Here is a 25497-nt window from a genome sequence, read left to right as displayed (position 1 = left end):
CCATAACCATACAATACAAATTCTTCAAACCCCTTCTATATATGTCGAACAGAGATTTCAACTAATGTAGCCAAAATTGTAAACCACATTAGGTCTAAAGCATGATGAGAGGACTGGACCTTCTAGCAGATAATTATTGATATGGTCATTGAAACTCAATTTGAATATTACTTTGTCACTTAAAACTCAATTTATCACACTTTACTCCCTGAAACTTAATTCTCCATCTCACTTTGTCCATATTCATTAACTCCATAAAAATAACAGAGCATTGAGTTGTGAAGAGCAAAATGTTAAAAATAACAGTCATACGTTGATGCCCTTCATGTTATAAAAATCTTTTCTATTAATTCATATTAGACTAGATAAAATAACTTTTATGTATTAAGAAATCAAGGGTCACAAATTTCAAATTCCCGAAAATAATCAGTGAGAAATCACAGCAAAAAACACTAAAAAGATGCACAAGACACATCGGATGAATATGTTAAAGCCAAGATATGGAAGCAAAGTCTCCTTCAATTCTCTGCAAATTCTAATTCAAAGTCTCAAAAGAGAGGTTTTTTATGCCATCTTGGGCCAAAACTGGGTCGGGTCTGACCCAACATTTGTAACATCAAAGTATTGTGTTCGGGCCTTCGGGGCACAGGCTGTACATGCATAAATGCACACCTGAGTTCGATATGATCCGACCCATTTCAGTTTCGGAATAAAACGGGTCGTCGTCGTCTTTCTCTGTTCTCAACTTCTCACACAGAATAGTCTGTAAGAGGAAGAAGAGAAAAGCAATGAGTGGAGAAGAATTAGCGGGCCCCCCAGCGCCAAAGCTCCTCCGTCTGCTTTATTTTGTCGGCGCTGGCTGTAAGTCATGAATTTTCATTTCAATTTTAAGTCTTCTTCTTCTCCCTTTTTAAATGGTTGGCTGATTTTAAATTCTGGGTAGTTATTTGCACTGTTGGAATCAACAAATGGCTTGAGCTTCAGCGCAAGTCCATTTTACAACAGCAGCAGCTCCCTGAAAATGCCGCAAGTGCTCTTGAGTGATCTCCAGGTTTAAGGCAACTTTTCAATTTTTGTCGTGGAATTTGGCAAGTAAGCTTGATCTTTGGCTTCGTTTTGAGTTTGTATGTGCTGCTCCAACTGAACTCACTTTAGACTGAGCTTTGGTAGTTTGGTTGTTAAATTATGTGGAAAATGGTGCAAGAATTTATGCCTTTCAATCTGTTTGAATATACGAAATACCTATGTGTGCAAATTTCTTTGGCTTCATTTTGAGTTTGATGAAATTGCTAATCTGAGTATTCAGTGTACAAATTTGAATGGTAATGGGGATTTTGTCAAGATTTCGATTTTGTATACATTTGTGCTTCTTTTGTGACATTTTCTCTCTAGTTTATAGTTTGATTCGGGTAGCATACAACATTCTTGAGGATGACTCAAATAGCGAAATTATTGATATTGAGTAAGAAGGTGAGATTATTGGTGTGTGTGTATGTGTGCGCGCGCAGTTGTGAGTACTGAAGAGCTTTCTCATCTTAGAATATGTATGTCTATTGAAGCTGTGGATTCTAATCCAAATTGAGGCAAATTTGTCATCTGTGAATAATGCTAGGTAAGAGTTCAGGCAGTCTTTATCTAAGATGCTTTGGCATAAGGTGGCTTGGGGTTCTCCATAGAAATACCATAGCATGCATGCTTTTATTCAATTTGGATAGTCATACACTGCACTATTTTATTTGTTGGTTATCAGAACAACTTGCTCTTGAAGATTGTAATTATATGTTAGTGGACCTTGTATTTGTGTAGATGCTACGTTAAACCATCTTCAAGTATATAAACAAGCATGTTTTTAAAGTTTTAATGAAATTGGAACTTAGTGCCAATATGACAATGGGCTTTATGTAAGTGATTCATAGGGCGGTGAGAGTTCAGTAGTTTTCTACTGTTATGTCATGGATTTTGCAGCATGCTTCCTTTCAACTATCCTCGGATGCTTGTGCATAATCAATTGGAGGTTCTGACTTCTAACTTCACATAATGTAGCCAAAACCATGAGGCAATCACTTCACTGAGTTCTGCAACCTTCACATAATGCAGGTGATATGTAATGCTAGTTTTCTTCTAAGTTTTCACTCGGTTTCTAAATAAATCTGTCAAAATGAGTTTCGTGATAACGGAGTTTGCAAAAATTAGGGGGATGTCTACAACTGCTTTGAGATAGTTCTGTCAATAGTGATTGTTTGAGTCTGACAGTCTGTTGGGTACATATAGTTCTCTGTTGCGGCTAGATAGCAGGATGCGGTTTTTCATTTGAAAGCCTTGAGGGACTTTTGGAGCTGAAGCTTTCATGTTTGTTTTTGCCTAGATACATTCTTTTGTCGAACTATAGCAATTAAGGTTATTGATTGGGCAGAATCATATCTGAATATGTGGTCAAGATTTAAAGTTTGACATTTCAAACTATTTTAAAGAACGTTTCATGGCTTTTAGATCAGCACAGGGAACATCTCTTCAAACCAGAGATTGGGGTCACCCTCAACAAATTCTCTGTAAGTTTGATGTCATTGAACAATCCAAACGGGAAGGAGCAAAGGAATACAAACAGAGTTGGATCAAGAAACAGCTAGGATTCAAGGGTACGAAGCATAGCAAAAGCTCAAATTTTCCAAGTATATATTCTTTTTCCTCTCAAAACGGTACATCGACAGAAAGGAAATGAAAATCATCGGGGAAACTGTAAACCATATACAAACATGCTCGTTACTCATACGAATTGGTGGGTTCATCAACTGATTCACATTAACAGCTGGGTAAAGAACAGCTGGCTGAATTCCTCATGCGTTAAGATTATTAAATGTCTTTGCAAACATAGATGCTGTGAATTTGCTATTAACAAGAATCTTATCTGCCAGTCCTTCTTTTCGTTCTACATAAGCTTCGTTTTCTTCTCCATATAACAACTCCAGGCTTGACTAGGAATGTAAGCCTTCACAAGCCCGCTAGATAATCTGAAGCAATCTCTATTTAAAAAATAATATAAAAAATAGTTAGCATTAATTAAATATTTGAAATATTCATTAAATAAAGCAGCATTAAATTATAGGGAGTCATTAGGAGTCATTTCTCTCTCCTGATTTAAAAGCTCCTAGAAGTCTCTTTATTTTAAGAGGTGGATAAGAAGCATGGTTGAAGTTGTATTTTTCCAATTCCTCCTTAAAATTTGTCTAAGGAGATGGTTTAGGGAGCCCATTGTAGATGCTTTAATGATGAATATAATATATACCGTATTCTTCGATTTCAGAAAACGTTCTTCTCGTTGGTATTGGCTTCTATTACCAAACCAAAACTCCGCCCCAACGAAAACACCACCACTGCACAACTCTGAAAGTTGGAAGGAAAATAAGTATTGAAGAAATTCATGGATATATTAAACCCAACAAAATTGTATTTAAGTCTAGGCGACTCAATTGTGTTGGAATTGGCTTAAATTTGATGGCATGTGATGTGTTTTGTTAAGGGCACCTACCTTGACTTTGTTTGCATCACAAAGTGCTTTCTGTGGCTTTGTTTTTTTATTGATAAAACTATATGCGCGTGAGGAAGGATTTGGGGAAGCAAAGACAAAGTGGGAAAAGCAAGTTTGACTTTGGGGAATGGTGTTAGGTTCCTTTTGTCGCGTGTCTTTGGAACCTTGTAGAGTAAATTTTGCAAGATAAGAAGAGTGTATTATCCTCCAGTCAAACTAAATTCCTTTCACCTCTCGAGATACCAGGTTAAACACAAAGCTTTACAAAGTGATCATCCAGTTTCTTTGGAGCTGATGTTTCTCGGTCTACAAGCTACAGGTCATCATGGACAGTCATGTTACTTCATTTCGACATCTATATATATCTTAACATATGTAAGACACACAACTAACTAAGCACTTATATTTTGTAATAACGAAGGAAATTTGAACATCCATCCAGGGTTACTATTCGCAGGTATGTCAGACAAGTTTGCTTTAAAAGAGTTTACTGCTATTCGTTCTACATAAGCTTCGTTTTCTTCCCCAACAACTCCACAAGCCCGCTAGATCCAGTAGTAACATCTAAATTCTAGATATAACGTCTACAGGCATGTTTCATAATTTACTGAGAAAAAAAAAAAGAAAGAACGTCTTTCCACGTCGAGATATTATAGTTAAATTGCAAGATGGCAGACAATGAAGAAGACAGAAAATGGAGTAATGCAGATGTTACCAGCAATCCACAACAAACTGACGTCTGCAAGCTTTCCTAATCTAATAAAGAATTTTCATCCAATTTGCCGTTAAATATGAGGGCATATTGGTAATTTCAAATATTAAAAAATAAATACATAAATTAAAATTAAAAAATTAAAAAATGAAATAATAATGATATATACACCCTCTGTTTGACATCCACCAACATCACCATCCTCCACCCTCTATCTCTTCTCCCCCATGTGCCCACCCCCTCCTCCTTCTCCCTCCCACTCTCTCTCTTTTTGCATCTCTCTCTCTCCCCCTGCCAAGGTTACAGAGAGGAAAACAAAATTTAATAATAAACATCTTGAGATTTTTTGGGTGGCAGTTTAGGATTTTGATCTTGAATTTTTTTTTCTTTGGTGGCTGTTTGGCTGTTTGGGTTTCCTGGGGAGTAAGCTCCGACTTCCTTTAATTTCAGTCCTAATGGGGTTTCATCTCCCACTCATCTTTGCTCTTCTCAGTGTAAGCTCTGCAATTTGATTAATTTTTCCATTATCTCTCATTGTACTCTATATAAATGAAAGTTTTGTGTTCCTATAATTCTCTCCGATTTTATTTAGTACTTAAGTGTCGTCCACTAATTAATTACACTTTGTGAGATTTGATTTTAATTAGAGTTCGAATTAATGTTGCAGCTAGCAGCGGTGGCACTGGCAAACCATGCTGCTCAACCAGCACCTCAACTTTACTGGAACTCCGTCCTGCCAAACACACAGATGCCAAGAGCTATCAGTGAACTTCTGCATCCTGGTTTGTGTTAAGCACTTTAGAATCTTAGATATCTCTTCATAACATGTAAGAACATAGTGCATGAGTAATTATAGTATGGTACTAGAGTACGTATGGCAACATATTCACAAATGTGTCACTCACTCTTCAATCGGTTGATTACTTATTTTCCATTATGACGTTGATATATAATTTGCAGACTCCACGAATGAAGAAAAGAGCACAAATATCACGAATGCTGTTGGGAATGGAAAGCCAACTGACCACAAGGGCAAACCTGAAAATATCCCATTGGCACTTATATTTTATAACAGGAGATATGATCTTCCCGCTGACAATCAACTCCATTATAAAAACGTAGCTATTTTCTTCTTGGAGAAGGACATGCGCCCTGGCGCAATAACGAACTTCCAATTCCCTAGAAATTCAAACACGGCTATTTTCCTGCCACGCGAAAGTGCTCAATCGATCCCCTTCTCCTCTAACAAACTATCAGAAATTTTCAACCATTTTTCAGTGAAGCCAACATCTATGGAAGCCAAAACAATTAAGCAAACAATCGAAGAGTGTGAAGCTCCAGGCGTTAAGGGAGAGGACAAATATTGCGCCACATCTTTAGAATCAATGGTTGATTTTAGCACTTCGGAGCTTAGAACAAGAAACGTTCAAGCAATCTCGACGGAAGTATTGGAAAAAGGAGCCACCATGTCCATGCACAAGTATACAACAATGCCGGGACTGAAGAAGCTGGCAGGTGACAGAGCTGTTGTGTGTCATAAGCAGAACTATCCCTATGCTGTGTTTTACTGCCATGCAATAAAACCAATAGCAGCTTATGTTCTCTCCCTGAAAGGCGATGATGGGGTGAAGGTTAAAGCAGTAGCCATCTGCCATCTGGACACATCAGAATGGAACCCAAAGCATTTGGCCTTCCAAATCCTCAAAGTTAAGCCCGGAAAAATTCCCATCTGCCATTTCCTTCCCACTGATCATATTGTCTGGGTTCCGAACCACAAATCTGCTTGATCATCACTTAGCACTGTACGTATAATAAGCTTGCACCCCAGTATAATTATCTCTCTACTTATTTCTGCCTCTTCATGTGGTGTAAGATATATGATGAGATAAAGTTTTTGGGATTAATGGTCGGGTTGCCTAAAAAACGCAGATTACAGAAAGTGCTTGAAATTAACCCGATCATGTTTTCTCTAGTAACTATTTAGACTTCAACTTGTACTCATAAAGCATGCTGTATTTATGAAGATATATTAATCTATATATATATATATATATATATGCTTTGGTTTGTACCCGATCATTGATTGTTTATGTAGATGATATAGTCGTAATTGGAAACGATACCGGAAAGCAACTGAAGCTGCAAAATTATTTGTCTTTGGGATTTGAGATGAAGGATTTAGGTGATATGGAGTACTTTCTCGAAATTGAGGTAGTAAGGTCAAAAACTGGTAAATTTCTGTCTCAAAGGAAGTATTAATAGATCTACTAACTGAAATAGGAATGCTTGGGTATAAGCTGACTGACACACCTATTGAGATAAATCATAAGTTGTGTGAAGAGATGAACCAAGAATCAACCAATAAAGACCAGATATTGCATATGCTATGAGTGTGGTAAGTTAGTTTATGCATTCATCTAGTGTTTCTCATAGGAGTGCAGTTGATCGGATCTTAAGATACTTAAAGTCAGCCCCTGAGAAATGATTAATGTTCTCAAAAAATGGAGATCTTGAAGTTGTTGGATATACAGATGCTTATTGGGCTGGTTCCATTACAGATGGACGCTCTACTTTTGGTTACTTTACATTCGTGAGAGGTAACCTAGTTACTTGGTGGAGTAATAAATAAAATGTGATTTCTCGATATATTGCAAAAATAAAATATCGAGGAATGGCTCATGGAGTTTGTGAATTATTGTGGATTAGAAGACTCTTGACAGAATTGAGCTTCAAGCCAGAAAAGCCAATCTGCATTGTGACAACAAGTCAACTATCAATATTGCCCATAATCCAGTTCAACATGATCGAACTAAACATGCTAAGGTGGATAGACATTTCATCAAAGAAAAAATTGAGAATAAAATCATCCGCCTATCATTCGTAAAATCAGAAGATCAACTGGCAGATGCCTTAACAAAAGCTGTTTGTGGAAGAGTATTTCATGACTCACTTACCAAGTTGGGCATTGGTGACATATATGCACCAACTTAAGGAGGAGTGTCAACATGAGTCTCCTACTTAATCATGAAGATTTATTTCCTTGATTAATGAAGAGATTTAATTTCTTATTTTACATAATTGACAAAAATCATTGTATAATTAGGAGATACTATCATGCACTTGCTGGGAATTTTGTTTGGTCCAAGTGATTGACTAGAGCTGAAACATGGTTAGCTGGATTTATAAGATCTTTTGTTGGCTGGGAATTTTCTGAACCAAGGAAAATCAAGTAAAATTAATAAAGCATAAATTGGAAAGGGGAAAGATCTAGAGGATGCATTCTAGGATTGCTCATGCCAAAAATTGCACCCTCTCGATATTGAAAACCTATTGTGTATTATTATCTTCAATCGAACAATATGAAACTTTCAAGTGCTAGTTTTATATCCTGTTTGGCATCCCAATTAATTTTTGCTAGCATTAGTTTTGAAATATGAAAAAGAAAAAAAGAAGAAGAGTGATATCATTTTGAGAATATATATATATAATTATAAGATAATTGATTGATACATACATGGGCGTATTAGAGTGTGTGCATCCAACTTAAAATTAATTGGTAATTAGTGTAGAGGTTCAAAATCTTTAAGCACTATTGCAAAGCGTACAAATACTCTTTTGCAGGTTCAATATCAGAAATTCGAAAAACTAGGTGAATATAAAAATGGCAAGTATAGCATAAGATTTGTAACTTGGATAACCACGAAAAATTAATCTCTTAATCATGTCGCCTAATCCTGCCCACCTAATTATAGTGACTTAATATCTTATGCTAGTAACGTTAACAGAACCCTAATTAATAATAATATTGCACATGGCATGCAACCATGCAGGAGATGCATCACTAAATTTGATTCTTATGAAAATCTTATCCACCGATAAAATAAAATGTCATGAAATCTCTCCTCTAAATCTGATTTCGTCCTCAAAGATTTTGGGGTTCTGAAGGTGCCATATAGTCGGTTTCCTTATTTATAGATTTTATATAGTTTGTCATTAAAATTGTGGTTTGGTGACAAGTAGCTTCAAAAATTCCAAATTCCAAATCTTCAAAGGATCTCAAAATGTTTATTATAATACCATTTTTGTACTTAATGTTGGGGTTGTGTGACCTTAAATTGTAGCCAAAGGCACCAATCAATTTTGTGAGCAAAATTTGAAGTAAAAATCAAATAAGAATAAAAAAAGATAAAGTATAAATACATTAAAAGATGTGTTTAACGCATGCAATTAAAGAAATGGAAAATATATATATTTGTTGGTTTGTTGAGTGTAGAGTGGAGTTGCACCTATATGTTTGTCTCTCACCCCATCATTTCTCTGCCTCTCCACATGTAGAGTGGAGTTGCACCTAGCTATATGATATTTACAATATATATTGTTATTATTAATAGTAAATATTACATTATAGCTTCTCTTAGAGCTAAAGACTAGTGTTTGTTATGCTACCTCAAATGTGTCCTTTTGACAAGCCTATGTATGTGGCATTTAATTTGCCATAAAAATTTGCTATTCCAAGAGGTAAGACAAATAGCTAAAGCAACTGCTATTTTATTATTTATCTTTGTCTAGGTGGCATAGTGAACCCTTCATTTACCATTGTTACCTACATAGCTTATATTTAGCAAGCAATGATGTTCACAAGAGTGTTATGTAATTCTCTAAGCTTCTTGCATTGGCTTATCCTTTCTTCTTGCTAGCTCTCCTTGTCATTCTAGTATTGGATAAGTTTGAGCTGGCTTGGGTGTGTTGAGGAATTGCATGGGTGTCGGTTGAGCTTGAACAAGTTTTGGTGTGCTGAGTGTTTCCATGGGTGTTTGCATGCGCCGAACTTAGACTTGTCACCAACGCGAGGAAGAAAAATATGCACAAATTGATATATTTAATACAAGGCCAAACTGTGCGCAAATTGATATATATTTAATTGAAGCCCAAGATTTCTGAAGCACATAATTTCTACTTTACAAAATTGCTGTGTCTACCAATTTCTACTAAAATTAATTTCTCTGCGGTGCTGAGATTCATCATAATTTTAGTAGAAATTGGAATTTTTCATCATTTTTGCTTTAAGTCTCTCCTCCCGCTCACTAATAAAGATTACTCATGTGAGTTTACAAAACATTTTTTCACTACTTTCTCTTGAAGACTACACTTCTCAAAAGATTAGATCACTTCACATCTTGTGTATGTGAAAACTAATGTAAAAAGTTGAAACTTTTTCATAAAACATCGACAAAACTGAGCTCTAATGCAAAACATTAAATTTGGATTCGTAGATTTAAGTGGCAATTTGACACTCGGTAAAAATTTTAACGTACATGTGTTAGTGTTTGATCACTTAACTTGTTACTATATTTATTCCATGACTCTCCCTCAAGTTAGGAAAATATTATTATCAAACATTTCAATTAATTTGTGATTTTTTTTATAATAAATATTAATCAAGTATGAATTAATGGATTTGTTCTTGTTCTTGTTCTTGTTGTTTTGAAGACCGACAAAAAAAAGGTGGTGACGGCTTGTAACTCTGGTAAAACAAGAGTGACGTGGACAGTAGATATTACGTCTTACTAAAGATTTTCGAAGATTCTTTATTTGTGTTTCTTTCAAGATGAAAACCGTACTTATCACCTTAGCTACCACCTACACCGACCAATATGTGTAGGCCAGGAGGCTTTCCAATTTTAATAAAAATAAAATAGAAATCATTCTATTATCATATATATTATAAAATAAAGATTATTGCTCCATCCTCCATGCACTTGCTGGGAATTTTGTTTGGTCCAAGTGACTGACTAGAGCTGAAACATGGTTAGCTGGATTTATAAGATCTTTTGTTTGCTGCGAATTTTCTGAACCAAGGAAAATCAAGTAAAATTAATAATACAAATTTATAAATAAATCCAATCCTAAACATGTATTTATAAAAAAACTCAAACACTATTTAAACATAAAAACACACCCAAAATCAACCCCAAAATCAACAATCGTATATTTTTTGGGTGTGTTTATAAATGAGTTTTGAGTGTGTGTAATAATGGGTTTTGGGTGTGTTTATAAAGTGTTTTAAGTATTGGATTTTTTTATAATTTCAGCCCCCATTTTTGGTGTTTTAGTGAAACCCCCTTTTTGCTAGCATTAGTTTTGAAATATGAAAAAGAAAAAAAAAAAAGAGTGATATCATTTTGAGAATATATATAATTCTAAGATAATTGATTGATACATACATGGCCTCCAAAGTACGTAGTGCCCTGTAAAGTTTAGATTTCCTCACACCAAATAGTGTTGAGATTTTCTATATTTATACAGAGTATGAATCAGTTACAGAAATTCAAAAGAGCTGATATCAAGGAGATGTTACACTTGCTATGATCAAGGAAAGATTACAAAATAATTACAAGATTCTTAGGAAGGAAAGACTACAGCTGGTGCTAATATCATGGGTGATCTGCAGCTGTTACAGCTGCATTTGTAACGGTTGAAGGTGCAACTAATACGCCCCCTCAAGTTGAGCGTTCTTGAACTCTCAACTTGTCTCTGATGAAGGTGAAGCGAGGGGAGCTCAATGGTTTGGTCATGATATCAGCAAGTTGATCCTTGTTGGAGATAAATTTAACACTAAGCTTCCCTGCAGAAACTTGATCACGAACAAAATGATAATCGATCTCTACGTGCTTTGTACGAGCATGAAAAATTGGATTAGCAGAAAGGTAGGTAGCTCCTAAGTTGTCACACCATAAGACAGGTGAAGTAGATGTGGAAATTCCAAGTTCCTGGAGTAATGAGCGAAGCCAAATAATTTCAGTGGAAGTATTGGCAATGGCACGATATTCGCCTCTGGAGGACCGGGCAACAAGATATGTTGCTTTTTGGCTGACCACGAGACCAAGTTACAGCCAAGATAAATAGCAAACCCACCAGTTGATCGACGATCATCTGGACATCCAGCCCAATCCGCATCACAAAAGGCTTGAATGGCTTGAGAAGAAGATTTGCTGAGGAAAAGTCCATGAGAGATAGTTTTCTTGAGATACCGAAGAATTCTCTTGACAATAGCCCAATGTTCACTGGTGGGATTATGCATAAATTGACAAACTTTGTTAACAGAGAAGGACAGTTCTGGGCGAGTTAAGATGACATATTGAAGAGCGCCAACAATGCTTCTGTATTGTTGTGGATTAGATAATGGTTCACCATCAAATTTGCTAAGCTTGCTAGAAGAGGCCATGGTGTATCAATAGGCTTGATGTCGGCCAAATGGGATCGCTTTAGGAGATCAATGATGTATTTGCACTGAGAAAGGATTAATCCACTAGAATGGGGTACCACCTCAATGCCCAAAAAATAATGTAGTATACCAAGATCTTTCAAGGCAAATGTGGAGCTAAGAGCGGAGATGACTTTTCCAATGGCAGTACTATTATTTCCTGTGATGATTATGTCATCAACATACACAAGAACATAGATAATTGTAGTTCGATCATTAAAAACAAACAATGAACTATCCATTTTAGGGCCAACAAATTGAAGTTGTAAAAGGGAAGAACTCAAACACTGAAACCATGCCCGTGGTGCTTGTTTTAAGCCATAGAGGGACCGATGAAGTTTACAAACATGATGTGGTTGAGAGGAATCAAGAAAACCCGGTGGTTGAGTCATGTAAACCTCTTCTTTAAGATGACCATGGAGAAAAGCATTACTTACGTCCAACTGACGAGCTTCCCAACGATTGCTGACAGCAAGTGACAAAACTGTGCGAATAGTGGTGGCTTTGACGACGGGACTAAATGTCTCAGTGTAATCAACTCCCTCTTGTTGATGAAATCCCTTGGCAACTAAACGTGCTTTGTACCTATCAATTGAACCATCAGCCTTGCGCTTGACACGAAACACCCACTTACACCCAACAACATTCATGGAAGGATCATAGGGAACAAGTGACCAGGTGCCATTCTTTATGAGGGCATTCAATTCTTCAGTCATTGCAGCACGCCAGTGGGGGTGTTTGTTAGCATCAGAGAAACAAGTTGGCTCATGTTGGGTGTTAGCTTCAGTCAAAAGTGCATGAGGAAGAGTGTATTTGGGATTGGGAGTTGGTCTCGGGCGAAGAGAGTATCTAGCATTTTGACGCCCCTGACTTGGGTTTTTTCCTTGAGTACCTGCCAAAACTATAGATAATTCCTGACCATTGGAGTTAGTAACAGTAGGATCAATATTTTCATGTTGGGAAGGAATCATAGATGAATTATCATTATGGGAGATGTGGTGAGGAGATAATGCAAGAGTTGAAGCTGTAGAGGAATTTGAATTTAAATGCACATTTGGTGAGCTAGGAGAAGCATTAGAATGGAATGGAGATGAAAGAGGAGAGGAGGAATTACCAAATGAGGGCACCCTTGCTTCACGTGCTGAACTTGGGAACTCTATAGGCAACAAAAAAGGATCAGATGGTGGGTCATTTGGAGCCTGCAACACAGAAGTTGGAGAAACAGAAAATGGAAAGACGTGTTCATGAAAACGGGTATGTCTAGAAATATATATCCTGCCTGTTTGGGGATTTAAGCAGCGGTAACCATGGTGATTTGGACTATATCCCAAGAAAATACACGGAAGAGAATGAAAATCAAATTTATTTTTATTATAAGGACGAATATATGGGAAAACTAAGCAACCAAAAACTTTAAGAAAACAATAATCAGGAGATTGATTAAAGAGAACTTGGAAAGGAGATTGATCATGAAGGACTGAAGTAGGCATTCTATTTATCAAATAAACAGAAGTGTCAAATGCAAAATGCCAATATTTTTTTGGTACAGATCCATGGGCAAGGAGAGTGAGACCTGTCTCAGTAATATGACGTATTTTTCTTTCAGCAGATCCATTTTGCTCATGAGTGTGTGGACAAGCAATTCGATGAGTGATCCCACATTTTTCAAAGTGAGAAGAAAGCTTACGATACTCTCCCCCCAATCTGATTGGAAACTGCGGATCTTGGTATTAAACAAGCGTTCTGCTTTGACTTGAAATTTAAGAAATATGTCACACACATTAGATTTACGGACTAAAGGGAAAAACCATACATATTTGGAAAAATCATCAATAAACAAAACAAAGTAACGATGTCCTTCAATGGATGGAATTGGGGATGGCCCCCATACATCACTGAAAATAAGTTCTAATGGATGAGAGCTAACAGAAGGAGTGGGAGGTAAAGAAAATTTAGACATCTTTCCCAAACAACAAGCAGTACAAGGAGGTAGGTCCTTTGAAAGAGAAGGAAGATTATTGCCATTTATTACTTGACGAAGAACACGTGGATGTGGATGACCCAAGCGTGCATGCCAACAAGAGAAATTGGCACGTTCGCTTAAGAAAGCCATGGGACCGTCATTTTTATTGGAGATGGCAATATTACTAAGCTTATAGAGGCCACCTTCATTCAGCCTGTGAAGTAGAGGTTTCCCTGTGTGCTGGTCCTTCACAACAAAGAAAGTGGGGTGAAACTCAAAATAACAATTATTATCTTTGGAGAATTGATGAACAGAAAGAAGTTTCTTTGTGATATCAGGAACATGTAAGATATGAGATAGATTAAAAGAACGAGTGGCATTAGAAAAGGTAGATGTCCCAACATGAGAAATATTTAGCCCATTACCATTACCAACTTTCAATTGATCTGGACCATTGTAGTTATTAGCGATGGATAGATTGGCAAGATCCGGAGTGACATGATGAGTTGCGCCAGTGTCAGGAAACCATGTGTTAAAATCACTATTTGAATATGCTGGAAAGGATGCAATGTGAGCAGAAGCATCATTGGGCCTATCATAGTGATATCGACATGTAGCAGCCAAATGATTTGTTCGATTACAAATCTGACATCTTGCTGTATTTGAAGGATTTTGTGGGGTTGGGAGCAATCCACGGTGCTGAGAATTAGACCTGGTATGAAAGGACCAGTGGTTGTTTTGATGTGATCTATTGTTGAAATTGGATTGAGTTCGATGATTGTGGAAATTTGGAGATGCTGGAGCCCGAGTGTTATTGGAATTTTGGCCTTTGTACACCATATTAGCAGAAGGAAGAATGGTGGAGTAAGTTGCCTGCTCTTGAAGACGAATCTCATGACTCACAAGTAGGCTATGGAGTTCTGAATAAGAGATGAGACTGAGTCTGGTAGACATGGCAGTGACCATATCACTGTAATCGCTGTCTAGATTGCGGAAGATAATAGCATTGAACTCATTGGTATCAAGGGGTTTTCCTGCAGCTGCAAGTTGATCGGCTATGAGTTTGGCCTTTTGAAGATAAGTCGCTATTGGTAGATCGCCTTTTGAGAAATTTTGAAGTTGAGTATGTAACTGAAGGAGTCGGGTATTCGTAGGAGATCCAAAAGCTTGTGTGAGAGCTTTCCAGGCTTGAAAGGAGGTGGAGGTGCTTACTATGTGAGGCATAACATCTTCAGTTAAGGATGCAATAATCCAGCTGCGAAGCATTTGGTCACGTTTGCGCCAAGAAATAAACTCTGGGTTGGACTGAGAGGTATTACCCGCACCTACTGTAGATGGTGGTGCAGTGTCAGTTCCATCGATGAGACCTTCAAGGTCATGAGAAATTAGAATTGGCTCAAATTGTGTCTTCCATAAAAGAAAATTGGTGGGGGTGAGCTTAAGGGAAAGAAAGTGTGAAGGATTAGACATTGGCATTGTTTGATTGAGAGTGAGTGTGGAAGTGGGATTGATGGTTGTATCCTGATTAGGTTGAGATGCAGCATCTGATGTAGCCATAGGAATAGGAAAGAAAAGAAAATAATAACGATAGAGATAAGAAGATAAGAAAGGGAATTGGATCAGTAAAGCTCTGATACCATGTAAAGTTTAGATTTCCTCACACCAAATAGTGTTGAGATTTTCTATATTTATACAGAGTATGAATCAGTTACAGAAATTCAAAAGAGCTGATATCAAGGAGATGTTACACTTGCTATGAGGCCGAGGAGGGACACCACACTGTGCCTTGCAGGATTTGATGTAGTCTTTTAGGTCGAATTGGTAAGCTGGAAACATGCTGTCGTTGCTGATGCCACCCATCGGAATCATCATGTCACTACTACATGTCTAAATACACTACAAATTATTAGTCATCACCATATTATAAGGTGTGATTTCGGGGAAAAAAAAAAACTATCAGATATATATATATATATATATATATTCTGAATATGTGTGAAAAGAAATGTCGCTGAACTAATCACTAATTGGTACAAGTCGATGTACTTAAATTCTAATGAGTAGAGAATACAAAAGACAACGATGCATCTTGTTAGTTAATTACTCTCACTTATTGTGCATTAATTTAATATGGTCTCTAAGGTGACAAAATGGGAGGAGTGATTATTTAGAACTTTGGCCTTAGGTAGGGGTGAATGGTCACAAACGCTGAAGCTACAAGCCGCCACTATAGTTTTTAGGCTTAAGTGCTACAGTGCCCTCTGGAACATTGGTCAATTCCAACTTTACCCCCTCAAAGTTAAAGTGACCCACTTTGCCTCCTTGACCAATGTTTCGTGTTTCACTTAACCACTTTCTGTCTACGCCATTCCAAATTCCGTTAAACCAATGACGTGGCAGGGGTAGTTTGGTCCATTCAACTGAGCTGAGATTTTTCCCACCAATCTAAGGGTGTGACGTGTACATGTGGAGCCTACCTCTAGCATATGATATAGCTCCAACGGATTGATTGCCTGCTGATGTGGAATTTGGGGACCCATCTAACAAAACAGCCACGACAATAAAAAAAAGAACTCAAAAATGAAAACAGAAAATCAGATTGGGAGGGAAAATTGAGATTTGGAGATTATAGAGCTAGGGTTTGAGAATAAGGATCAAGAGAGGGAGAGCGCTCTCAGTTGGTTTCGACAACTTGAAGGCAAGAAGAAGCGACGCGACTCGACTCGACGACGATGCTCGTTTGGCGAGAAGCAGGAGCAGGGCAACTTGTGTACGGTAAGTGATTCTTTTGAAAAGGGACCCGTTTTCTGAAAAGGAATCTTCTCCTTTGACGTGGAAAAGAATCTTGACATGATAATGATGCGCATTGTGTAGAAATTGATAGGGTTTAGGTCTTTTTGTGTTATGTGTTGTCAGCAGAGGGGGTTGTAAAGCAGTATACCTTTCCTGATGTGGTCCCGTTTTTGTTTTCTTCTAGTTGGGTTTGAATATGTTAATCGAACCATGGTTGTTGTCTTGCTTTTAATAAGTGTCTTAGAATACTATTTAGCTTTTGTTAAAAACAAACCCTTTTTGTTTCTGTGTAAAGGACAAAGAATTGGTCACTTTTGAAGTGCATCATGGTGGCAGAATTGTGAAAAACAAACAGAATAAGTGGTGTTATATTGGTGGGTCTGTAGGATATTTGGATTGGTGTACTGTAGACTATATAAATATGTTGGAGATGTGGGAGCAAGTGAAACTGCTTGGGCACATGGGGAAAATATCTCTTAAAGGAGTAGTAAATGAGGAGTTACTGGATATAGACAAGGATGCTGATCTGTTAAGTTTGTCTGATAAGGTACCACTTTCTTATAAGAGAGTGGTGCTGATTTATGTACAACACCTTGAAGAGGAAGGTGTTGCAGTGAATGAGGATTGTGAAGAGGTTGCTGTGGCATTGAATGAGGATAATGAGAATATTGAGCCTGTTAGTGATGAAAATAGGGCTTCTACTGAAGGCAGTGGGCCACTGAACAATGAAAAGGAGGGCTGGCCTTTTACTGAGCATCATGGGCCTGCTTGCTTGCAGAGTTGAAGACTGGGTTTCAAGTGATGATGATGGGCCCCTAAACAATAAGGGTAGTAAGGCTGATATAGGTGACACTGATGTGGAAGACAGTGAAGACAGTGAAGAAAAAGACAAGGAAGAGGACCCTGATTTTGTTGACAGTGCTTATGAACAGAGTGAAAATGAATGTGAGTTGTTGAGAAAGGATGATAAAGCATTTGAAAATTATGTAGGCCAGCCAGAAGTAGTTGAAGACCCAAATGCCCCTGTAGATGAAGATCAGGAGTCAACTGATGTAGCTAAAAGTGATGTTGAGAGCTTGGATAATAGCTCAGATGATGAGGATGATGGGAACCAGAAGAAAAGGAAGAAGAAATTGCCTAAATTTCAAGAATTTAGGCTTGAAACAGACATGCACAACTCTGTGTTTAAGCTGGGTTTAAGGTTTGCAACCACTGACTTATTTAGGAAAGCAATTAGGAACTATTCAATTGTGAACAGGAGGATGATTAAATTCAAATGCAATGATCGTGATAGGGTGAGGGCAATGTGTGCAGGGAATTGTAAATGGGTTTTTTTTGCTTCAGCAGTTAATGGTAGTGAATGGGTTCAAGTGAAGAAATTGGTTGATGAGCATGATTGTGGGACAGTTGATCACAACTTTCATGCTAACTCAACATGGTTAACTTAGAGATATGCTACTCAACTGTCTAGAAAGCATAATTGGGATATGAGAACTTTTAAGCAACAGGTACGAGAAGATTTATCTATGATAGCTTCTAAATCCCAAATATATAGGGCAAGGCAGAAGGCAACATCCATATCTGAGGGGACTTATGAAAAACAATATGAGTTATTATGGGATTATGCTACTGAACTAAAAAGGACAAATGTGGGTAGCACAATCATTATGAAATGTGAGTTGGAGGGTGAAAGGCCAAGGTTTCAGAGGATTTACATTTGCTTGGCTGTAGTTAAACAAGGGTTTTTGCAAGGATGTAGGCCAGTTATAGGATTTGATGCTTGTCATATAAAGGGTCATCACCCTGGACAATTGTTATCTGCTGTTGGTGTGGATTCTAACAATGACATGTATCCTATTGCGTATGCAGTGGATGGGGTGGAGAATTATGAAACATGGTCATGGTTTTGTCAACTGCTGGCATAGGACCTTGGAATTGAAAACAACAGCGGATATGTCTTTATCACAGACAAGCAAAAAGGCTTGATTGATGCAGTACATGATCATTTTACAAACGCTGAGCACAGACACTGCCTCAAACACTTAGAAGCAAATTTTTTGCTTGTTGGTCACAGAGGATTGGTATTGAAATTGCAAATGGAGAAAATCGCAAGGAGTACAACCATCTCATGGTGGGATGCTGAGATGAAAAATATGAGACAACTGAGCCAAGCTGCATTTGATTGGGTGGCAGCCTTAGATCCATCACAATGGTGTAGAGCTCACTTTAAAACTCATTCTAAGTGTGACATCCTTTTAAATAATATGTGTGAGGCTTTTAACGGTGCCATTGTAGAAGTACGAAACAAACCTATTTTAACCATGCTAGAGAGAATTAGATACTATATTATGTTGTTGATGGCAACTAGAAGAGCATCTTGTGAGAAATGGAAACATGCCATTGGTCCAAGGATTTTTAGGATTTTGGAGAAAACAAAGAAAGAATCAGCTTGGTGCATTCCAAAGCTTGCTGGGGAGAGTTTATATGAGGTCAAAAATCATGATGGAAGTCAGGTTGTGGTTGATTTGGCAAGACATTGTTGTTCACGTAGGAGATGGGATATTACTGGGATCCCATGCAAGCATGCTTGCGCTACAATTTGCCACTTAAATGGGGATCATATTGCTTATGTTGATGCTTGTTACAAGAAGGAGGCCTTTATGAGAGCTTATAGTCCAATGGTTCATCCAATGACAAGTGAAGACTTATGGCCTAAGTGTTATAGGCCTCCTTTGATGCCACCACTTTATCACAAACAAGCTGGGAGACCAAGGAAGAAGAGGATGAGGTCGGCAAGTGAACAACCAAGCAAATCTAATCCTACAGCCACCAAGTTGCAGAGGTATAACTTGGAAACCAAGTGTTCACTTTGTAGACAATGAGGCCATAATAGGAGGAGCTGCCCTAAGGCAAAAGAAGGCAACAGCAGTCAGGTTTGTCTCTTCCAAAAAGACATTGACAATGCATTTTTGTTTTGGATGTTTATTATTTATTTATTTTCAACTGATTCTCTTCTTATGTTAGGTCCCATGTAAACAAAAGGTTCAGAAATCTGCCCAAGATCGACATCAACCAAAAGGGTTACAAGACAATCAACAGCCAAGCAACCTGTAAGCCTCATTTATTTTTATTGATATTAAAAGGATGAGGTATGAGATGTAGTTGATGTAAATTGGAATCCTTTTCAATTTGTAGGTGAGAAGAAGGTTGGAAACTGGCCAGTGTTCTCAAACTCCACATGGTTCTGAAACAGGCCAAGCTTCCCAAATCGCCCCTCCCAGCCCCAAAGATCTCAAATCGCCTACCTTGATACCTGCCAAGCATGTCAAACTGGCCAAGCTTCGACACTCCAAAAAAAAAGAGGTTTAAGTCTCATGCAAAGAGGATTAAATTCCCCCAAAAGAATGAAGGTTCTCAAACTCTGCAAGGCTCTCAATCTGTGCAAGGAACTGAATCTGTGCAAGCTTGTCCAGTTTCTCAAACTGGCCAAAGTTCTCAACATAGCCAAAGTTCTCAACCTACCCAAACTTCTCAATTTGTGCAAGGATCTCAACCAAGTTCAAGCTTATCACACCCTTTTGTCAGTGGTCCAAGCAAAAAGAGGTTCAAATCTCCTGTAAAGAGGAAGAAATTTACCAATCGGAAGGATTTGTTGGATGGTTATCAGCCTTGGAGATTCTGATCATGTGGAAGTGTTTTGTGTTTTGTTAAAATGTCTCTTATGAAGACCTTTTCATTCCACTTTTGTTTTGCATGTACAACTGTTAAAGACAAGTGTTAAGGTCAACCCTTTGAAATGGGCTTTTGATTGAACTATTATTTTGCAAGTCCGACTATTAAGAACTTTATTAGTAATGTTATAAACTGGTTATAAACTGTGAGGATTTGATCAGTGTTATAAAACCCATGATTGTCTGTTATAAACTGTTGCAAGTGTTTGTGGTACTGTTCATTTGGTAATGCTTTTCATACCATTACTTATGAGGTCAAAATCCAATAAGTAACTCCCACATTGTGTTCAACAACCACATTCATTACATAAGTACCAATACATTGTTACATAGCTACCAAGACATGATATTTTACATACAGTTGCAAAATACAGACTTGTACAATCTGCCTAATTCCTCCATTGCAATGGCCACATTTTGCTCCAAGTTGTTATAAACATTGCCAAAACAAAACCACCATTACTAAACCCCATGTAAGAATAAGCCAACCCATTAACTTTCTTTCTCTTGCTTGACGATGCCCAACGTCCTTTTCAAGTTCCTTCAATCTTCTAAGTAGCCAACTCACCAAAGCCTTCTCTCTAGGTGGAAATTCAACATCCACCCAAACAAAAAACCCACATCCTTTTTTCCTCCTCTGCATCAACCATTAATACCAATTAATTAAAAAAAATTAGCTGGATTCACAAACTTTCAACAACATAACTTACCCCTGATGAGTTTGGACAAACATGGAATCTTCGAAGTGGGTTCGCCTCAGTCCATGAAGTTTGTAAGCGAGCTATCTTCCCACAAAAGCAACGCGGTGCTGCCACATCCAACTCTTCCCCTCTGTCAACTATTTCAGTCTTCATCTTCAATTTTCGTGGAGCCCAACCTCTGATTTCAAGGGTTTTAGAGGAAGCCAATTTGGGGTTTTTTGGTTCCGTAGCCAACTGAGATCAATTAGAACGTTAGAGCTATATCAGATGTTAGAGGTAGGCTCCACATGTACACGTCACACCCTCAGATTGGTGGGAAAAATCCCAGCTTAGTTGAATGGACCAAACTACCCCTTCCACGTCATTGGTTTAACGGAATTTGGAATGGCGTAGACGGAAAGTGGTTAAGTGAAACACGAAACATTGGTCAAGGGGGCAAAGTGGGTCACTTTAACTTTGAGGAGGTAAAGTGAGAATTGACCAATGCTCCAAGCACTGTAGCATTTAAGCCTAGTTTTTATTTCCTTACATCTATTTTGCTCTAGTGTTAGGCCATCCCCAATGGGGGAGCTATTTGGGGCTCAACCACCACAAGGCTCCAATATATACAAACTCTCTTTAAAAAGGCATCCCCAATGGTGCAAATTTGGGGCTCTAAAACTTAAAGCCCAACCAGAATAGTAGCTAAATGTATGAGCTTGGTTGAAGCCCTTGAAACCGAGTGGGACCCACCAATTGAAAAAGGTGCACCCCACTTTTGTGCTATTTCTCACTTGCCTGCGACTGTACAAGGCATACTTGCTTTAAATTTTGTTGTCCATTTGCATGTTGGCCCATGTGGCATACTTGCCTTTAATTTGGTTTTTCCATTTGCACGTTGGCCCATGTTCATTTGCATGTTGGCCAAAATATAACCAAATTTACAAAGTTGTGTCAACAGCTCTATTTCAACTTTGGGATGAGCTTGGTATCTATGAAATAAAATGTTGATTTCCAAAATCTTGTCCAAATTTGGATTTTTTTTGGTTGAAATGTTCACAAACAAAAAAAACTAACATAACATGAACAAACATTAAAGTAAAATAGTTAAGCAAAAAAAAAAAAAAACACGTAAATCAAATTACATCAAAAAAATATAGAGCCTCCCATTGTGGGAGAGATTCCTTTAGAGTCCCAAAGATTCCATCGGAGCTCTAAATGGGGCTCTATAAACCCTTTTTAGAGCCCCAACCATTGGGGATGACCTTAGTTGTTAAAAATTAAATTATGAGGGGACTGCTTTCAATAATGACTCTTTGGTCAGAGATGCTCTCTGATTTTATTCAAGACGCCCTTTTGTTTGACATTTGGAATCAGGACTAAGTCCTATTGTATTAGTTAAAGCTTTCAATAAATTGCACTTGTAGTTTCAAGGTTCATCTCAATAGATCAAGTTGTGATTCATATTTTTACTATATTTTCTTCAATATATAGTAAATGATGCACCAAGCTAGTGTGAATGATGCACCTAAAACCCAAGTGTCCCAGGCCAACCATTGCCCTCATACCACTTGTTGCAGTACACATTCACCTATTCTCAGAGAAAGAAATTCTAACAATCGATATTATGGTTAATCATATGTAGTTTATGGGCCATCCAGATACGAGGTTTTATCTCAAAAACCTCGGGTACCTTTTTCCAACGTGCAAAAATTGTATTTGATTCACAATTACGTCTGACATACATCACATCATGCCACTTGCGTCAAATGAATTTAATTGAGTGAGGCAATGAGAAGTAATTAAGCTCTATATTGGTGGGTGGAGTGTTACTTCTGGAACCCTCATCATTCGTCCATACAGGGGAACAATTCCCTTCCCTCTATAAAATGGTGAAGCCAGTTGCTATTGTTACCATAAGAGCCAGCTCCGACTTTCTTTATCTCTCACTGTACTCTATATAAACGAAAGTTTTGTGTTCCTATAATCCTCTCCGATTTTATTTAGTATTTAAGTGTCGTCCACTAATTAATTACACTTTATGATTTGATTTTAATTAGAATTTTATTGCAGCTAGCAGCGGTGGCACTGGCAAACCATGCTGCTCAACCAGCACCTCAACTTTACTGGAACTCCGTCCTGCCAAACACACAGATGCCAAGATCGGTTAACTACTGTTTTCCAATGTATTATTAACCTTAACAAAAGTCATTGCGTGAGAGTGTTTCTCCTAAAGGTGGGCTAATATTTAATTTTAGTGCATTTGTTTATACAGTTAACTCTGACATGGAAAATCAGCACTGGACTAGACTTTTGGAAGGTCCACACTTCAATACATGTAAGAACATACATGAATAATTATAGTATGGTACTGGGGTATGTATGGCAACATATTCACAAATGCGTCACTCGCTCTTCTCGGCTGATCACGTATTTTCCATTTTGACGTTGATATATAATTTGCAGACCCCGCAAATGAAGAAAAGAGCACAAATGTCATGAATGCTGTTGGGAATGGAAAGCCAATTGACCACAAGGGCAAAACTGAAAATACTGTACTACCAGAGCTAGAATTCCCATTTTTTTACAGGGTATATGATCATCCCACTGATAATCAACTCTATTATAAAAACGTAGCTATCTTCTTGTTGGAGAAGGACATGCGCCCTGGCACAACAATGAACTTCCAATTCCCTAGAAATTCAAACACGGCTTCTTTCCTGCCATGAGAAAGCGCTCAATCATGTTGAGAGTATTTGTCCCACATTGAAATATTAAGGGACCTAGCCTGAGTTTATAAGGAGTTGGGCTACTCCCCCCATTGCCAATTGCTTTTGGGGTGGAACCTCAACTTCCTTCAATATGTAATGCTAGTTTTCTTCAAAGTTTTACGCAGTTTCAAAATAAATCTGTCAAAATGAGTTTCATGGTAACGGAGTTTGCAGAAATTAGGGGATGTCTACAACTGTTTTGCGATAGTTCTGTCAATAGTGATTGTTTGAGTCTGACTGTCTGTTGGGTACATATAGTTCTCTGTGGCGGCTAGATTGCTGGATGCAGTTTTTCATTTGAAAGCCTTGATGGACTTTTGGAGCCGAAACTTTCATGTTTGTTTTTCCCTAGATACAGTCTTTTGTCGAAATATATCGATAAAAGTTATTGATTGGGCAGAATCATATTTGAATATGTGGTCAAGATTTAAAGTTTGACATTTCAAACTATTTTAAAGAACGTTTCATGGCTTTTAGATCAGTGATAAATCATTGTACAATTAGGAGATACTTCCTAATTCCTTACTGTATCTAATTCCTTGTAAGACCCTCATGTAAATTCCTATATATATCTCATTATGGAGAAGAATAAAATTCAACTCAAAGTATTCAAACCATATTTATATTTTAGCATGGTATTTATATCCACAGGGTCCTCCCACTTCTACCACTGGTGCTTTTCAGACTCAAGTCACAAGCTCTTGTCCGGAACGCAAATGCACTCACTGTGGTGGAAGCAAACATACTCGTGCTGGCTGTTACGAATTGATTGGTTACCCGGATTGGTGGGACCACTCCAAAGCTCCGCGCAAGAATAGGGGCAAAGCACTCGACACATCTTTTGACTCAGCTCCTGTTAGTCCTGCAGTTCCAACGGCACCAGCTCCGCCTCGCCTCTGTAGCCACAATAGGACATCCTCAGCAGCAAGACGATTGGTTGTGGTACTAGGAGGGGCAAACTCTAAAAAAAAAAAAAAAAAAAAAGATGTTGCTTATTTCTTGACTATGACGAACCCTTCTTTTCAAGGGGAGAAGAGGAGTGAAGAGAAGTTGTTTTGTCTCTAAACCTTTATCTCAAATTTCTTCAAATTTCTCATATTCAAATCCAAACCCTTATCTCAAATTTCTTCAAATTTCTCATATTCAAATCTAAAACCCTAAATCAAATTGCTCATTTTTTTTTCCCCAAATCCAAATCCCTCAAATCTAAAGTCCTCAAATCCTCTTATCCAAATCCCTAAACACATACCATCAAATATTATACACATACCTCTTAAATCCAATTCCTACATCAAATTTCTCACATCACCTTCCTCACCTTCTCATATCACATCTTACTTCCGCTGCGATGTCAGGAACCCACACGATTCTCCATCTTATTGCAGACTCACAGAAGCATGCAGTCAATCATGTTGACCTGGCTACCCAGACTCCTTCTTCTATCACCACCACCAAATGTTCTACTCTTCAGATGTCCTCCAAGATCAGATATTGCATATGCTGTGAGTGTGGAAGAGTATTTCATGACTCACTTACCAAGTTGGGCATTAATCACATATATGCACCAACTTGAGGAGGAGTGTTGACATGAGTCTCCTAATTAATCAAGGAGATTTACTTCCTTGATTAATTAAGGGATTTACTTTCCAATTTTTTATATAAGTGATAAATCATTGTATAATTAGGAGATACTTTCCTAATTCCTTACTGTATCTAATTCCTTGTAAGACCCTCATGTAAACTCCTATATATACCTCCTTATGGAGAAGAATAAAATTCAACTCAAAGTATTCAAACCATATTCATATTTTAGCACAGGGAATATCTCTTGAAACCAGAGATTGGGGTCAACCCTCAAGAAATTCTCTGTAAAACCTCCAACCATATATATGAACACAACAGCGGGTGAGCAAAGAATTGACCAGGGCATTAATGAGACAAAACGACGCCGCAAAGGCAAGTGAACGAGTTCACATACATACCAATCTTCCCATGTTTTAAACGCTTCCTGCCAAGCATTTTGAAGATGGATTGATTCTTTTGACAGAGGAATCTTT

At 37.8% G+C, this 25497-nt stretch overlaps 2 protein-coding genes across 3 annotated transcripts; both read left to right on the top strand.

The window, feature by feature from the left end:
• The first annotated feature begins 646 nt into the window (after positions 1-646).
• On the top strand, positions 647-1358 carry LOC103326084 (uncharacterized). The gene is made up of 2 exons (XM_016792943.2): positions 647-861; positions 944-1358. The coding sequence occupies exons 1-2, from the start codon at positions 789-791 to the stop codon at positions 1042-1044; spliced, it is 174 nt and encodes a 57-aa protein (XP_016648429.2). The 5' UTR covers positions 647-788; the 3' UTR covers positions 1045-1358.
• A 3075-nt stretch (positions 1359-4433) lies between these two features.
• LOC103326085 (BURP domain protein RD22-like) lies at positions 4434-25239 on the top strand. 2 transcript variants are annotated; one of them, XM_089048954.1, is made up of 5 exons: positions 4434-4732; positions 4906-5020; positions 22945-23007; positions 23136-23260; positions 24092-25239. In XM_089048954.1, exons 1-5 carry the CDS (start codon positions 4694-4696, stop codon positions 24503-24505), a joined length of 756 nt encoding a protein of 251 aa, XP_088905080.1. In that variant the 5' UTR covers positions 4434-4693; the 3' UTR covers positions 24506-25239. The 2 variants fall into 2 exon arrangements, with proteins under 2 accessions (XP_088905080.1, XP_008226515.2); XM_008228293.3 differs by lacking the exons at positions 22945-23007; positions 23136-23260; positions 24092-25239 and adding an exon at positions 5199-6309.
• The last annotated feature ends 258 nt before the right edge of the window (positions 25240-25497 follow it).

Source organism: Prunus mume, linkage group LG3, assembly GCF_029339155.1.
Source record: "Prunus mume cultivar Tortuosa linkage group LG3, ASM2933915v1, whole genome shotgun sequence".
In the NCBI taxonomy this organism is placed as follows: domain Eukaryota; kingdom Viridiplantae; phylum Streptophyta; class Magnoliopsida; order Rosales; family Rosaceae; genus Prunus; species Prunus mume.
The sequence above is the reverse complement of the archived record's forward strand: the minus strand, read 5'-3'. Positions and strand labels throughout refer to the sequence as shown.